The 17,972-nt window shown below is 38.0% G+C and overlaps 1 protein-coding gene across 3 annotated transcripts in view; it reads left to right on the top strand.

Annotated features, from left to right (window-relative positions):
• The first annotated feature begins 934 nt into the window (after positions 1–934).
• USP47 (ubiquitin specific peptidase 47) overlaps positions 935–17,972 on the top strand; it is a 107,110-nt gene continuing 90,072 nt past the window's right edge. For all 3 annotated transcript variants that reach the window (XM_090264037.1, XM_090264034.1, XM_090264031.1), the window contains exon 1: positions 935–1,178. In XM_090264037.1, coding sequence (XP_090120163.1) covers positions 1,140–1,178 — 39 coding nt within the window. In that variant the 5' untranslated portion in view covers positions 935–1,139. The remainder of the gene's footprint in view (positions 1,179–17,972) is intronic.

Raw genomic sequence — 17,972 nt, 5'->3', positions numbered from 1 at the left:
AATCACTGTATCCATGGAAGTCTTAACGAAGAACACCACACTGGATCTTTATAAAGGCTTGTTTATTTATTTATGTAGGAATGAGTAGGATTTAGAAAAATAACTTGCAGAATTTGCTTAGGGTAACATAGCACAATACTTACTACTAGAGGAGATTGAAATCCTCTACAAAACATGTTTAAAGAGGTATTAGGTTCCAACTGCCTCCCTACTCTCTGAAGCCATCTCAACCCCAGGCTGGAACCTGTTGGCGAAGGGTGGCAGGGGAATGCGGCTCTAACGGAGGTGTACGTGGGGGGAGATGTGACACCACTTCTCCGAGGCAAGGGCTGTTGCCTTCCCTTAGCAAGAGATGGGCCCTGATGTCCCTCCGGCCGGGGCCGTCGGGAGGCTGGGGAGACTCAAAAGAAAACGCAGTTCTTTCTGGCTGCGGCCGTGTTTGAGGGCAGAGGCCGGGAGGTAGTCCGTGGTGCTTTCTCTTCCACGAAGAGGCCAGGGGTCTGTGGCAAGGGGATAAAGATCAGGCGCTTTTCTAACCCGAAGGGACAGCAGTTTGGGTGGCAGGGTAGGAGAAGGTGCTTTAGGCTCCAGTCTTTCCCCGGTGGGCAGGGAGTGGGAAGAGCCCGAGCAGGCATGGAGGACGCTGAGGCCTGGCTTTTTCCCTGCCGGCGGAGGCAGTGCCAAGACGGACGGTCCAACTCCCTCTAACGAAACGCATCTGCATGGCCGCTCAGTCAACTTTATACCCCTCGGGCCTGAGAAAGAGCTGAAATAATTAAACGCGAGCGACAGGGGCCTCGCCACTTTGGGTACCAGGAGCCGGGCTCGGAGCCCGACGGCCCGAATTCTCGCGAGAGCGGATGCCGCCATTTTTCCATTGATTTCACCGAGCTGGGGGAGGGGCCGACAACTAAGGCGACGGCGACGACGACGACGACGGCGGCGGCGACGGCGGCGGCGGCTGAGCAGCGGGTCGGTATCTGCGCGCTGGTGTCTGAGGCTTAGGCTAAGGCCTCCGCTGTTGTTGGAGCGCAGGCGGTGGAGAGGATGTCTGCTGCTGCTGTTCTCTTCTGAGAGATAGCCGCCGCCACCTCCCCCATCCCCCGGCAGGGCGGAGAGGAGCGGCTGGAGTCTGAGCGATGGTGCCCGGCGAGGAGAACCAACTGGTCCCGAAAGAGGTGAGGGGCCAGCGGAGGAGGCTAGGCCCGAGGCCTGCGGCCATGGGAGGCAGCGCAGGCCCCGGCGAGGGGTCGACTGCGGGCCCTGCTCGTGTGCGGGCCCGGGTGTGGGGCAAGGAGGAGGTGATGGTGGGGGGTTGCGGTGTACGGTGGGTGCGGCGAGCAGCTGGGAGACCCTGCTGGATCTAGGGGGCTGGGGGAAGCAGAGATCTCCCCCCTCGGGTTTGTGGGGCTGGACAAATAAAGGAACGGACTAGGAGGTATCAAGTCCCGCTTTGGGGGAGGTGGCCTTTTAGGTACTTATTTAACATGTCGAGCCAAGATAGGTAATTTCAGAGGAAAAATTCTGCAACAGTTCTCGATGGGCTGGACAGGGTGACGGTGCTGCTTCTGGTTTTGACAGTGGCAGTGTATAACTTTCAGGGCTTGTGAAATCGACACCCGCCTTGAGATCTGTGGGAGAGCAGAATTAACTGTTAAGACTTTTATGAACTGCTGGTACTTGGTGGGACTGTTGGCCTGCCTAAATGAGGCCTGTAGAACATCGTTGAAAAGTAGTATATGTGACATTGACCTCTAGGTAGGAGCTTAACAGGACCGTACGGAGAGCTGAACTACTTTTTGTCAACTTCCGTTGTGTATGCCAGTTTGGGGGACTTACTAAATTTCTTAAAAGTAAGTGATATGAGAAGCCTCGACTTCTTGGCTTCTCTTGAATATTAGGAAATTAATGGTAGAATCCAGCCTTGGCCAGTGAATTTCAATATATTAGTAGTATCTCTGTTGGCTTTATAAATATTTTTAGCGTATACAAATGTGTTATTTTTAACTGATTGATCTTTGGGCTAATGCTTTGGATTTTTATTTCCCATATACCTTAAATAGAGGCAGATGTCTGTTGAAGTTAGCTGTATAGTAGGATCTTGGTATTTATGAGTGATGTTCATTAAAAATTTCTCTTTTTTAGTTGCTTTGTAGCAATTTGTTGCTACTTAAAAAAAGCTCTGGTGATATTGGAGTGATGTATCTTTGTTACAAATATTTTTCCAGCTTTATCAGATGATAGTTGTTTTGCAAGGACATTTTAATTCATTTGTGTCAGTATTAATAAACCATCACCTGTGCAAAGCAGATAAACAGGTGAATTAATAAGAAGTCTTGTTTTGGGAGCTTTCAGAACTACTAAGAAAGAGATCTCTGGTATTTGTTGAGCTTCAATTCTGGGTTAGGTATTTTGCTACAAAAGTAACTTTTCTTGTATAAGCAAGGATGGAAGTAATACGTGCTTTTAAGGAAGATATAAACATGCATGTTTATATTGCAGGTTTTCATTGTTATGAAAATCAAAGTTCTTAATTTTTTGACCATTATAAACTATAATAATAGGTGGAACTCTGCTTTAAGAAAACGCAACATTAGATTTCCGTAATTTGATGTATACAAAACATGAAAACTGATTTGTAATGCTGCTTTCTTTTAACCTGGATTTTAGAGAAAATGCCTCTCCTTTAAAACTAACTCTGTTACTTGAGGCTTCAAGGTTACCCCAACTTATTTTACTTTCTACTTTTTCTGGACCATGTACCTTCATTTTCTGTTCCCTAGACTCACTTTCAGTCTTTCCCCTAGCTCATCTCATGATTTCTGGAAGCATACACAGTACTCTTAAATCTTGACTGTCACTTGAAGGCCTTGCCTTTTTTTAGCTAGCTAACTAGTTCTTTCTTTTTTGATGCCATATTTCTTGAATTCTTGCTTGCTTCTCTTCCTTTAAGTTTCTTTGGCATTTGATACTTAAAAAACAAAAACAGAAACAAAACATTTCTTGATTTTAGTAATATTGTGCTTTTCTGGGCTTTTTTCATATCTGTTCTATCTGCCCACTCATTTAGTCAATGCCTTTCTCTCCTTTTCTATGTCCTCAATTATCACTTTGTCTGGTGTGTGTCGACTCCTCTCTGGTCTTCTTAAGTAGGAGTAGAATCATGCAGTGCTAAAGCTCAGAGAGAGCACAGTGTGATCATCAAGTAACTTATATTCCTTCACTTTACAGATGAGAAAGTTAAGGCCAGAGCATTGAGAATGACTTGTTAAGGGTCACGTAAAGACTTAATGACAGAGCTAGGACTAGAACTGACAATCACCTTGATTATACCCTCTCTGTCTACAGGTCTTTCCAAGAAACAAAGAGGCTCTCTGTAAGAATAGTTTGTAACTCTCTTAAGTACATTTACTATGTGAAAATAAATCACAAAATTAAAAATTTCTTTCTTCCGTTCTAATGGCTTATCAACAATTTGGAGAGTTTTGTTTGTTTGAGGACCTCTGAACCCTACTAAATTTAGATTTTGGTTAGGCGTGTGCATTCATGCATGTTGAATGAGCAATATATTTTTCTGGTCCCTGAAGCTCAAGGATATACCTTAGAGTGATGCTGAAGAAGGCAGCTTAGTGCAGTATGGGCTTGACAAACTGTAGCCCATGGGTCAAATCCAGCTCACAGTCTGGTTTTGTATAGCCCATGAGTTAAGTTCCAAATTGTTGAAAAAAATCAAAATAATACTCTGTGACACAGAAATAGCTGCAATTCATATTTCAGTATCAGTAAAGTTTTATTAGAATGCAGCTATGCGCCCCCCATTTATTTACTATTGTCTGTGGCTACAGCAGAGTTGAGTAGTTGATACAGTTGCTGTGTGGAGGATAAATTTGAAACTACTTAGCTTGATATTCAAGGCCTAGTGCAGTGTGATCCTGGCCACAGCCTGCCCTTTCAGCTTAGCTCTTCTCCCATGAAACAAGTTTTTAATGCAGCCAAACAGGTTTCTAACTTGCTTTTCATTTCTATTTCTGCTGTTCTCTCTTTCCTACTTTTCTCCACCTGCTCAGAACCTTCACGCACATTTTCCCCCCTGCAAGTACTTCATATCTTATTTATTCTTAAAAGCCCTTTTTGAACATTTTAACCTTAGGGATTTCTCCTTCCTAGAAGACCCTTATATAAGAATAGAATTCATTTGGCATTTAACAAATAGTGCTTTGTGACATCTATTATGGTCTCAAACTGTAACATACATTTTATGTATTATGTTATGAGTTTCTTGGCAGCAGAGATCTTTGTGTTTCCCCCCCCCCACCCCCATTTTGTATATATTTTAGGTCTAGGACAGGGTCTTTCCTGGAGCAGATAGTCATTGATGTGGTTACAGGTTGTATTGAAACTTAAAATCCTAATTGATTACCCTCTGCTTGGGTGTTTTCCACAGAATCCTTGGCAAGCCGTTTTCCAGCCTTTGCTTGAATATCTTCATGACTAATCTCTCATCATATCTTTGGCTTAGAAGAGATCTATTAAGTTTTTGAGTTGAGAGAAGTCTAGATCTCTGTTGCAGACATCTTTTGATAGTTGCCTCTGGCTGATAGAGACATTATTTAATCATTTTCTGTAGGATGCCTTTTTCTCATTGATAAGGGTGGGGGAGGGGAACAGGAGGGCAAACCCTCTCTGCTTTACAGACAGTCTGAGCATCTCAGTTCTTGAACTGTTTCTCAGTTGCTCTCTTTTAGACATATTTCAATGTTTTTAGTATTTCTCCTAAATTATTGTTCCCAGAGAAGAGCAAAGAGAGTGTGGTCTATTAATTGTGGTTGACAATAAAGCTTTTCACCTCACTTTTTCACTCTACTTTATGTTGTATGTTGATACTGACTTTGAGATCTCTTTCTTTTAATATCTTCACAATATTGTCTTTCTTGCTTAGTTATTATTCTGTTTCCTTATAAGGATTTGTGAATTATTATTTATTGAGTATTTACTGTGCATATTATTGTACTCTGCCATATAATGAAAATTTAGAAGAAATAGAAAAAATTTATTCTTCCCTCGAGTATCTTGTAATATAATTAAGGATAGGGTACATATGTACTAATGCTTTTAAAATAATACTTTCACTGCAACACTAAAACTGATGTCCAATGAGTATATTAACGTAGAAAAGATGGAAAAATGAAGAAAAAAAGTGCCGTTCCACACCTCTGGGTTTCCTCCTGCCTCTCTTTTCCATGTAATAAAAAATTCTTCCATCTAGAACTAATGATGATGGTAGTAATAATATTCGTTAAGCATTTGTTATATGTCAGATACTGTTGTATGTTCTTTGTGTGTATTAACTCATTTGAGCTTCACAACAACCTCACAGCTGTATAAGGGCCATTGAGAGCCCCCAAAACATTAAAACAACTTGTTTTTCATCTCTGTTGTCCGGTTTTCTTTTTGTCTTTGTTTGTTTTTTGTATTTTTTTAAATAAAATCCGTCAATATCCCTAATGGAGCATGTCAAATGAATATTTTAATATTATTTCTCCTAATTAAATCATTTAAGGAAATGTACTGCAGTGGTCATTGTTGTTTTTGGTAGTTCTTTTAAAATTAGCCTTTTTTTCTTAAGTTTGGGGTATTGATTCTCCTTTATCAGTAAGAGGCAAGTATGTTAGATAACACTAATCAGTGGTTTACAAAAAAATGGAAGCTTTTAATAAAAATCATTAGTATTTCAGATATCATTGGAAATACTCATTTAACAAAGTAAACAAAACTGAATGCAGAGTTGTGTATGATTCCAATTTTGTCGAGGAAAAAATAAACAATTTAGGATTATATGAATTGAAAGATTTAGGACTACTCTAAAATAGTAACAATGCTGATATCTAGATTATTAAGCTATATTTAGGTTTTTATCTTTATGTATTTCAACAATGAGCCATGTACATTACTAAAAATAAATGTAGATGATCTGATTGTAGTTTTTGAGGTACTTATTTATATAGAGTTGTATTGCTTTTTATACTTATGGTTTTTATTTTCCACCTGTCTTCATGCTCTGTATATTTCCACAAAGTAATCTGATCCACTTGTAGGACTTCAACTTTTTTATTGTAATTTACATATTTATATCTCCAGCCCTGACCTCTCTTCTTCTAGATTCAGATTTCTGCCTGTATACCGAATAGCTCTATTTAGTTGTACTGTAAATGTGAACACTATCAATCTCATGTATCTTCTTTCCCTCTTCTCACATCCTTCTCTCAACATAATTCTTTCTCTGTATTCTCTTTTTCAGTTAGTGTCGTTACCATCTTTTTCTTTGCTTAAGTTAAGAACATTTTTTGGACTCCTTTTTCTCATATATACTGTAGTTTGTTCATCACTTGGAAAATATTTCTTACTCTTTCTATCATGGCTCTGATCTATTTTCTCTGTTCAAATGTAGCTCTTCTAATGGTCTCTTTGCTTCTAATCTCTTCTCTTTCCTAGCCATCCTCACAACCACCAGAATTACTTTATAAAGTAGATGATATTGGGATTTACCTGTTTTAAAGTTCATAATTATTACCTTCCATTGCAAATTGAATAATAGGTGCTATTTTTAAACACTACTATGTGCCAGACACTATGCTAAACAGTTTACATACAGTACCATTTGATTTCTGTAACAGCCCTTTAGGAGCGCTGTTTTTCATTATTTATTTTGTAGATGAAGAAAGTAAGGCTTAGGTTAAGTAACTTGCCTAAAGTTGTATAGCTGTTTGATTTTAAGTTCATTTGGCTTTAACCAGTAGGAAAGTCCTTTATAATCTGGCCCTAGCTGGTTTTCTAAAATTTAATTTTTATCAACATTATACATGGACACATTTAAAAGTTGAATAGCTCTGCAGGACTACTTAAAAACTATAGTCCTTTGTACTTTCTTTCTCCCCTTTATTTCAGGTTCTCTAGAGGCAACGACTTTCAACTCATTCTTTTGATATTTATCTCCAAATTTCAAAATAGCATGCTTATAGTTTTACTTCTTGATTTTCTAGATTAAGCGATTATCTGCAGACTTCCCATATGGAAGAAATGTTTATACTACTATCCCCAACTACACAGAGACACATTTTTTAAGCCCTCCCCCATCCTCCCAGTATTGTCATATTGCAAGGTATTTGGATACATTGGTGGTATTTAAAGTTTGCGTCACTGTGACTCCAAGCTAGTCATAGTTGAACCATCTAGTTTACTGTGACTGTTTTCCTTTCTTACGCAACATTTTGTTTTCCCTGATTTAATATTGTCTTATAAATTTGCTTTTGCTTAGTTTTCTGTGTACTTATTAGTTTAGCCAAGTGGTTCTGTTCTCAACTGGGACAACTTAGAGGACACTTGGCAATGTTTAGGTAAGTGGAGGGAGGGAAGGGAGTATGCTACTGATATCTAGTGAGTAGATGCCAGCCGTGCTACCAAATTTCATCCTACGTTGCACAGGACAGCCCCGTCCCCCTTAACTAAGAATTGTGTACCCCAAAATGTCAGTAGTACCACTGTTGAGAAACCCTGATTTAATCCTCTCTCTCAAGTGTATAAAACCGCCTTTTATAAACTGACCAGTTTTTTATTTGAATTTCCTGAATTCCAGCTGTTATCTTAGATTTGCCTTTACTGTCACATTAGTAGTTCCCCTCAGATCACTCTTGTGTTGGAGCTCCTGGTTCTGTATCTGATGTCTTCACCTTTCTTTACTTGCTTTCTCATTTTTTGGAGGGCCACTTTCAATAGCTTCCTGGGTGGGATATAATTTTTTCAAGACCTCCCAAGTCTGAAAATGTCATTTGTATCCCCTTGTTTATAAGATAGTTGGCCTGGCAGAGAATTCTCCATCAGAAATAATTTTCTCTCAGAATTTTTGGAAACATTTGTTCATTGTCTACTTTTTTTTTCACTGTTGCTGTGAGATATGAGATTTCTAGAAAATTGTTTTCCTCTATTTTGAAACATTTCTCTCTCTGGAAGCTTGGGTAATCTTTTCCCCTAGAGTTACGAAATTCCTGTGGTAGGTGCCTTGGAATAGGTCTGTTTTTCATCCGTTTCGGCTCGGTTCAGGGTAGTCTTATCTAATCTAGAAGGTACCTCATCAGTTATGAGACATTTCCTTAAATAATTTCTTGCTCCTTTGTTTTCTGTTCTCTCTCTGGAATGCCTGTTGTTTAGGTGTTGGGCCTGCTGTGTGATTTCTCTAATTTCATCTTCATCTGTTTTCTTGTTTCTTCTATTTTCCATTTCTTTTTCTTTTTTCCTCCTTTCTAGGAGATTTTTCCCAGCCTTTCTTCCAGTTCTAAGGTTTTTTATCTGCTGTCATGTTTATCATTTTCAAGCACTATTTTTTTTTTCTGGAAAACGTTTTAAATTATATCCTATTTTTGCTTAATGGATGCAATGTCTTTTCTTATCTTTCGTGGGAAATTATTGATAATTTTCTTCTCTGCAGTCTTTCTTTTCTCCAAATTTCTGGTTTGTTCACTTCGGATTTTGTCTTTCCTATTAGGTGCTTTCCTTAGATGTTTGGTGATCCTTGAAAGTCAAAACTTAACTTAAAAGAGGTACCTTAAAAAGGTGAATTGACACAGACAACAGTATGATGGTTACCAGAGGGAAAGGGGATGTGGGAGTAGTAAAGGGGCCAAATATATGGTGATCAAAGAAGATGTGACTTTGGGCAGTTGGCACACAGTGCAATATATGATGAGGTCTGTCTGCAGAAAAGTCCAGCTGTTGTTAATATAATAAGAATGGTTTGTGCCACATTGATATAACCTGGCAGCCAAGGAGAGTGGACTGGAATGTGCATGTGTGAACAATGACGACTTCACTGTACTAGTGAGTGGGGTGGTAGACATAATTGAGAGAGCATGTATACTGTGTGGCCATCATATTCAAAATGACTGAGCAAGTAGAGCAATGAATCTGCATCACATTTTACATTAAGCTTGAACATTTCTCAATGGAAACTATTCGGATGATTCTGAAGGCCACAGCTATGGGCAACTGGTGATTGGCAGCTTAATCATGACAGTGTGCCCACTCATGCATCACATCTCGTGCAGAGTGTTTTGGTGAAACCTCAAATCACCCAGGTGACTCAGTCCCCCTACATCCCCCACTTGGTGCCGTGTGACTTCTGACTTTTCCCAAAACTAAAATCACCTTTGACAGGGAAGAGAGTTCAGGCTGTCAGTGACTTTCAGGAAAATATGACAGGGCAGCTGATGGTGATTGGGAAAACTGTGAGGTCCCAAAATGCCTACTATAAGGACTGAGGCGTCATTGTCCTATGTACAATGTTTCTTGTATCTTAATAAATGTCTCTTTTTCATATTACATGGCTGGATACTTTCTGGACAGACCTCATATAGACCATATATCACAGTAATGGACACTTGAAACCTCTATGATCCTATTAACCAATGTCACCTCAATAAATTTAACAAAGAAAAACAAACCTGATTCATGGGTATTAAGGATCTTCTTTAGTTCAGGCAACATGTTTGGGTGTCATGGTATGTAGAGGCATGTTCTTCTATAAAACTTATTACACTTATTTTGAACTGTTTTGCCCAAGTATTGATGGTTAAGATTTAATTTTGTACAAAAATTTTTCATTGTCAAAAAGTTTGGCAAAATGATTGTGTTTGGCGGTGATGGCAAATGATTGGCAAAGTGATGTGGTCTTTACATCAATATTCTTAAAGAGCACATATATATTTGACCCTGGTTTTATATTGATGTAGTGTAAGTAAACAGATGTCTTCTCTCTGTCCTACTGCATATTTGCATTTACTTTATAGGTGTGGAAGCAATAATAATTGCCCTGTATTTTTCTGTAATGCAGCTAAGCTGAACCACACATATGTAAAGTAGCCATGGATGTGAACATTTTTATTAACATGAAACTTCCTATAACCCACTTTTGAGAGATTACTGTTTTTATGGAAATTATTGAGACATATGTCTTGAACTTAATTGATTTTTAAAAACATATTCTTAAAATCCTGTCTAACCAGCAAAATTCAGGCTCTCTTCTATAAGAAACCTTTCCTGATTCTTTTCTGCCAATTTGATTGCATTTTCCTAAACTTGAAATCCTTTAGCACTGTAGTTTTTGGCATTTATACCCGTTTATTATAAGTTACATGTGCTAATGGCTTTATTGGATAAGAAGCTCTTCAAAGTCAGGATAGCCAGAATGCCTGTGTTCAAATACCAGCTTTGTGACTTTGGGCAAGTTACTTAACTTCTCAGTACCTTAGTTAAATGAGGTACAGTACTAGTAACTACCTCTTAGGGTTGTTGAGAACATTAAATGAGTTAATACCTGCAAAGTGTCTTCTACATAATAAGGACTCTGTAAATGTTAGCTTATCATTACTGTGACTACCATCATTACTGTTGTTACCTTTGTGGGGGTTCAGAACAGGTCACCCCAATGATGTGCCTCTGTGGTATGAGAATTGTTTTGAGCTAATGGCAACTCTAGCTCAGGCTCAAGAGAAACTTCTGCCCCTCCCTTAACTACCTAGAAGAACTTGAATTAGGGCCCTTGCCCATAATAAGGGATTATCAGAAATAACCTCTTTTGACCTATACATAGGTCATGGCAAACTACTAATTACTAAACATATCTCTCCTTGCAATGACCTTTTGAAGCCCCATGGTGCCTTATGTCATCCCTAGCTCAGATGTCAAATATACTCATTTTCCCTTTCTGTCTTTGAATGTTTTATGCATGTGGTCCCTGAATTTTGTGTATGTGGGGTTCCCATCCATATGTATGTATTGAATTTGGTTATTTTCTCTTGCTAATCTGTCTCGTGTCTATTTGACTAGTAAGCCAGCCAAAAGAACCTGAGGGTAGAGGAAAGTTTCTTCTTCCCTCACACCTTTATTCTGTTATATATTCTCTCTATGGGCCAGCACAATGTGTTCTACATTGTAGTCCAATAAATATTTATTGATTTAATTAAGATGAAGTCAGCCCTGGCTGATGGGCTCAGTTGGTTGGAGCGTTGTTTCTTATACCAAAAGGTTGCAAGTTTGACCCCTGGTCAGGGCACATATCTAGGTTATAGGTTTGATCCACGGGAAGGGTGTGTACAGGAGGCAACAGTTCAGTGTTCCTCACATCAATAATTCTGTGTCCCCCGCACCTCCATATGCTTCCTCTCTCTCTAAAATCTATTATAATATCCTTGGATGAGGATTAAAAAAAATAAATGAAAATGAAGTCATATTTTAGTTATTAAATATGCAACTTGAAGTTACAGTTCTGATTATGACTTGTCAGCTAAATATGTGTATAGCACAAATCCTAAACAATTGGCTTTATCTAGAGGATTCTGTGAGAATGTAACATTTGAACTAGGTCACAGAAGATGATTTAAGTTACCAGGTAAAGAAGGAGACCATTTAGTTAGAAGGAATGACATTTAAAACACAAAATTTGTAATGCATTTTAGGAAGGGGCAAAAGTTTAGCATAGATGTATAGGGTGCCTATAGTTGAATGAGAGAAGATAATTCTGGCACCTTGTGTCTTAAAATTCTGAAGGATTTGTATACCTATAAGGAGTTTAGATTTTTCTTATGGAGACGTTAGGGGGCAAGGAAATGTCCCTCTTCCCCCCAGAACAAGTTAACAAATACGTTTATATTGGTTACAAAGTTTAATTGCTGGAACTTGTTCATTGAAGCATTTTACGTACATGAATGTTTTAGGTCCTGAATTAATATTGAAAACTTACACACAAATGAACATGGGGGTAAGGGGAATTTACTAATACTTTTTTCTCACCTATTTTTTATAATTACTTTTTTATTTATTGATTTGAGAGAGAGAAAGAGAGGAACAAACATTGATTTGTTGTTCCATTTAGTTAATATATTCATTGGTCGTATCTCATATATGCCCTGACCGGGGATCGAATCTGTAATCTTTGTGTATCAGGACTATGCTCTAATCAACTGAGTTACCTGGCCAAGGCTACTTTTTTGTTTTTTAAGAATAAATTTTTCCTCATTATAATGCATCTTAAACACATTCTCCATCTATGAGTTGTGCAGGATATTATTTGATGTAATTGTTACATATTTGATATGGATAATGCACAGGTAGTTGTCTTCAAATAGGCTAACTAGAATAGGCCTCATTTACCTCCAGAAAAGCGGCAGTACCTGCACTCTGGGAGTGTAGATCTGTTTGGAAGTCCTGAGCAATTTCTCACACTTGATGCTGGAAGGGACGTTTGCAAGTGAGAAGTTCAGTGTACTTAAGATTTTCATCGACAGCTACAGTACTTGGCTTGTAAAAATGTGGTTTCTTCACCTTTTCAGAGCAAGGTTGCTTCCCGAATGATGAATGGCTGGTTTTTTTGTGGACCTTCATCTTGGTAGGAGCCATAGTATGGAGAACTCTATTTACCCCTCTTCTTTTTGACAGAAGTTCAGCAGCCTAGAGGTGGCACCTGTGTTAGGGATAGATTAATCTGGTGGTGGCAGCAGCAACGGCAGCATCTGAGAATACCACGGGAATGTTTCTAATTAAGGGATTAATGAAATCACCCCAAGGATATCCCCAATGCTCCAGGTAAAATTGGCTTTAGTATTTAAGAGGAGCTTGATTACAACCAGTTTCAGGCTGTATTAGAAAGTAGAATTTTTGTTATGACTCATGAAAGATATGCATTGCTTTAGTAAATATAAATAAGCTATCTATGAATTTATATACATTTCTTAAATTTTATAGATATAAAATGTCTACCCTATTATGTGTTTAGGTGATTTAATTTGTCTTTACTTTTTGGTTTACACCAAGTTGTATATTACTTTGTTTATTTATAGTACTTTGAGGAAATGAAAGGGAATTAGTAAGAAAAATTAGATACCTAACAATGAAATTTCTCACTAAAAGACATCTGCAAAATATTATTGCTTTAATTTTGACATTTTAAATTCATGTGTCTTGAAATACTTGTTTACCATTACATTATTTACCATAAACATACAAATATAATTTTAAGAATTCTAAGAAAAATAGACATGACAAAATATTTCTACAATTCAGTAATATGATATAACACTGGACGGATAATAGTGAGGTATGATAGTCTTCATTTTTAGATATAAAAACATAAAACCTGTAAAAACTTAACTTACTCAACGTCTCAGTGGTGGAAGAGCTAAAATGAGACCTTTTTATAAGAGTTAAGTTTATTGAAGTGTAATCTATAGACAGAAAATTTGCTCTTTTGGGGTGTAAAGTTTTATGAATTTTGACAAATTTATACACTGTATAACCAATGCCACAGTCAAGATAGATTATCTCCATCACCACAGGTTTTCTCATCCCCTTTGTAGTGAATTCCTTCCTTTACATTCAGGCCCTGCAAACCACTATTTGTTTTCTGCCCTCATATTTTGCCTTTTCCAAAATATCATATAACTGGAATTCATATAGTATGTAGCATTTTGAGTCTGACTTCTTTCATCTGGCATAAAACTGAGGTTCATCTATGTTGTTACATGTATTAGTAGTCTTCCTCTTTATTTTATTAAGCATATTTTATTGATGATGCTATTAGTTTTCCCAATTTTTTCCCCTGTGCCTTCCTCCTCCCAGTAGTCCTCCAACAGTCCTCCCCTTAGTTCATGGCCATGGGTCATGTATATAAGTTCTTTGGCTTCTCCTTTTCCTTTACTATTTTTAACATCCCCTTGTCTATTTTGTACCTATTGATTATGCTTCTTAATCTCTGTACCTTTCTTTCTCCCTGTTCTCCCCATTCCCCTTCCCCACTGATACCCCTCCAGATGATCTACATATCTATGATTATGTTCCTGTTCTGGTTATTCACTTAGTTTGTTTTTGTTTTGTAGATTTAGTTGCTGATAGTTGTGAGTTTGTTGTCATTTTAAGGTTCATAGCTTTGATCTTCTTTTTCTTAAATAAGTCCCTTTAACATTTCACATAATAATGGCTTGGTGATGATGAATTCCTTTGGCTTAACTTTGTCTGGGAAGCACTTTATCTGCCCTTCCGTTCTAAATGGTAGCTTTGCTGGGTAGAGTAATCTTGGTTGTAGGTCCTTGCTTTTCATCACTTTGAATATTTCTTGCCAGCCCCTTCTTGCCTGCGAAGTTTTTTTTTTTTTTTTGAGAAATCGGCTTATAGTCTTATGGGAATTCCTTTGTAGGTAACTCTCTTCTTTTCTCTTGCTGCTTTTAAGATTCTCTCTGTATCTTTAACCTTTGGCATTTTAATTATGATGTGTCTTAGTGTGGTCCTTTTTGGGTCCAACTTGTTTGGTGGGACTCTGTGCTTCTTGGACTTGTATGTCTATTTCCTTCACCAAATTAGGGAAGTTTTCTTTTTTTGGTTTTTCAATTAAGTTTTCAATTTCTTGCTCTTCCTTTTCTCCTTCTGGAATTCCTGTGATTCAGATGTTGGCCCTTTTGGAGATGTCCCAGAGTCTTCTTATTCTCTCCTCGATTTTTTGAGTTCTTGTTTCTTTATTCTATACTGGTTGACTGTTTATTTCTTCCTTATGTTCCAAATTATTGACTTGAACCTCAGCTTCCTTCCCTTTACTGTTGGTTTCATGTGGATTTTTCTTTATTTCATTTAGTCTAGCCTTCCTTTCTTTCCTTATGCGTTAGCTGTACTCAATAAATTCTCTGAGCATCCTTATCACCAGTGTTTTAGACTCTGCTTCTGATTGATTGGCTATCTCCATTTTGCCTAGTTCTTTTTGGGGGTTTTGTTGTGTTCTTTCATTTGGGCCATATTTCTTTGTCCCCTTATTTGGCAGCCTCCCTGTGTTTGTTTCTGTGTATTAGGTAGAGCTGCTTTGACTCCCTGTCTTAGTACACCTGTTATGTTGTAAGGGGAAGGGTCTTAGGTGACTGCCAGGGCAGGGCAACCTGCTTCACCACTTTGTGGCGCTGTATGTGGAGGAAGGGTCAGAGAAGGCACAATGCTGCTACCTGACTGCTGGAGGCTTGCTCTGCACTTGCCCCATTTCCAGTCACTTCACTCACTTCCCATATGCGACTGGCGCCCATCTAGCTGTTGACCTGGTGGTGGTTCCCAGAGTGGATGGGTTTGCGTATGTTCTAGGATTGTGCAGGCCTTTTAAATAGACTCCTGAAAGACTGGCAGTTTCTTCTGCCACCCCAACCCCCACTGTTTTTTTCAGCCAGAAGTTGTGAGGCTTTGTTTTCTGGGCGCTGGAACCCTTAGCGGTGCCATCTGGCTGGGGGCTGGGAACTGGGAACAATCGCTTCCCAGATGTTCCTCCCGGCTTTTATCCACCTTATGTGAATGTGGGACCACTGTTCAGCTGGCTACTGCCACAGCCACCACCTCCTTGCTGCCACTTTCCCTCTGCTTCCAACCACCACACCACGTCCTCCACCCTTGCTCCCCAGCTCCGCCCCTCCTACCCGTCTGGATGAATATGGCTTCTTTTAATCCTTGGTTGTCAGACTTCCATACAGTTCGATTTTCTGGCAGTTCTGGGGTTTTTTGCTTTGAGGTTAGTTGTGATCCTTCTTATGGTTGTGCAAGGAGATGAAGCATGTCTACCTATGCCTCCGTCATGACTGGAAGTCCAGTAGTCTTCCATTTTATTGCTGAAGGGCACAATTTGTTTATCCATTTACTAGCTGATGGACATTTGGGTTGTTTCCAGTTTTTGGTGATTCTGAATAAAGCTGCTACAAATATTTGTACAGTTTTTTGGGTGGACATATGTTCATATGATAAATGTACATTTAACTTGGTAAGAAACTGCTAAACTCTTTTCTGAAATTACAGTACCATTTTGCATTTGAGTCATCAATGTATGATCATTGTAGTTGTTTGGTACTTGGCAAGGTCAGTTTTTTTTGTTTTTCTTGTTTTGTTGTTTTTCAGTTTAGTTTATCTTTTTAACCATTCTACTAAGTATGTAGTGATATCTCTTTGTGGTTTTAATTTGCATTTCTCTGATGCCTAATAGTGTAGAACATCCTTTCATGTGCTTGAGCTTTTTTATTAAGCCTGATCTAAAAAACATACTTTATGAAGGTTTTATATGGTTAAAGTTTTGCTAGGTGTTGATGGGAGAGAGAGAAAAGTACCTATGCTCAAGGAGCTTATGATCTACATAAGGAAAACTGTAAATTGTGTAAAAGGTAGTATGTTTATAATTTTGGTAGGCTTTTTTTGAGAAAGTTGTTTACATATTAACTGGTCTGGTTGAAAGGACAGTGGTTTGGGAATCAGAGAACTTACTGGTTTGACTTGACCATAGTTGCTTAATCTTTCTGGGCCTATGTAAAAAAAAAAATTCTTTCATCTGTGAAATAAGGGAATTGGACCAGATAAGGTATAAGATTTGTCCCTAACTTATAAATCTACGTAAACTCTTTAGTAGTACATTTTCCTCTACTTTTTTTCGTGGTAGGTTTCTAAACTTTGTGAGAAGGTTATGCAGTCAGAAAACAAAAAATACTTGCAGATTTTTCCATCTGATGAAATTCCTATTACCTTTTGAAATTTTAAATAATATAAATTATGTATAATTATTATAGCCGAGGATTATATATTTTAATATCCGTTATAAGGATAGTAACTAGTTCTGTAATAATACCTTTTATATGATATTTATGTTATCAGTCATAGAGCACTTTCAAGTTACTGTCTTTTGATCTTCAGAAAAACTCGTGGTCCCTAAGAGGCACAGTAAGTGACTTGCGTAGGATTACACAGTTAAAAGAAAAGTGACCATCCATTTTTACCTGAGATTCTAGATCTTTTGCCTCTGCAGTCTATTACCTTTTGCACTGTAGTTTACTCCAGAAGGAAATAAAGTCTTTGAGTAGTTTTAAATAACTTTAACATGTTTTTAGTTGTATAATTTCCTGTTCAGAGTATTGTAAGAATGTAATATTCTTACTTGAAAATTATTATTCATGCTTCTAAATAAAAAGCATAATTATAGTTTCTTTGATTTAGTAATAATGCAGAATATTCAAGACCTTTAAACAAATCAGTTGTATCATAAGCTGATGCACTGCTTGTCAGCAACATTCCATTCAAAGAAGAAAACTTAGCTGTAATGAAATATAAAAATAACAGGAATAGTAAATGGCATGTTTTTTTCTTCTGAAGTTGTTTGTTTATTTTCTGAGTTTAGATACAGTACATTACACTGGGGAACACAATTTTCATTGAGTTAGGTCTCACACTTGTTTTTTACTAACTTTTGTCATCTGAATCCAAAAATGACCCCAGTTTTTCTCTATCACGTCAACTTTTTAAGGTACAGGATACCCGCCCTTTGTCGCAAATATCATACAAAATGTACATACAAAGGAAAATAAAGAAAAAATTACCTGAATGTACTGTTTATTTAGAGTTATTTTATTCATAGAAAGGCTATATATTGTTACTGTAAGTCAAATTGTGTACAAGTAGTAAAGTTCTTCTACCAAACATACCTATTAAGGTATTTTATCTCTTTAAGACGACAGGCTAGGAAATGCCAAAATGAGATACTTGAAACATTCCCCTTCAGTTGGCAAAGCTTTATCAGATTGCTTCATGAGACCCAGTTTTATGTGCAGAGGTGGGAATATAATGTTCTTTCTATCAATAAGTGGCTCATGTAGAATGTTGGATCACCAGGTTTGAGGTCAGATCTTAGAGGCCAGCTCCATTCCACCAATGCTTCTCACGAGCTCTGCTGTTCCACATACACAGAAAACAGGGATACTTGGTGTATCTGCGTTGCTGACCAAGAAGGAAGCAGACCATTTTAAGGTCAACACAGATAATCCAATTGTGCTTGTGATATTGCAACAGATCAGTGACTCTTTATGTCTTCATATTCTTCACAGAAACAAACTGAATGGCCGATTGGGACTGCACCAAATAAATTGCCA

The sequence above is a fragment of the Furipterus horrens genome, unplaced genomic scaffold, assembly GCF_987537825.1.
Source record: "Furipterus horrens unplaced genomic scaffold, mFurHor1.1.pri manual_scaffold_2, whole genome shotgun sequence".
Classification (NCBI taxonomy): domain Eukaryota; kingdom Metazoa; phylum Chordata; class Mammalia; order Chiroptera; family Furipteridae; genus Furipterus; species Furipterus horrens.
This window is presented reverse-complemented; position numbering and strand designations above follow the sequence as displayed.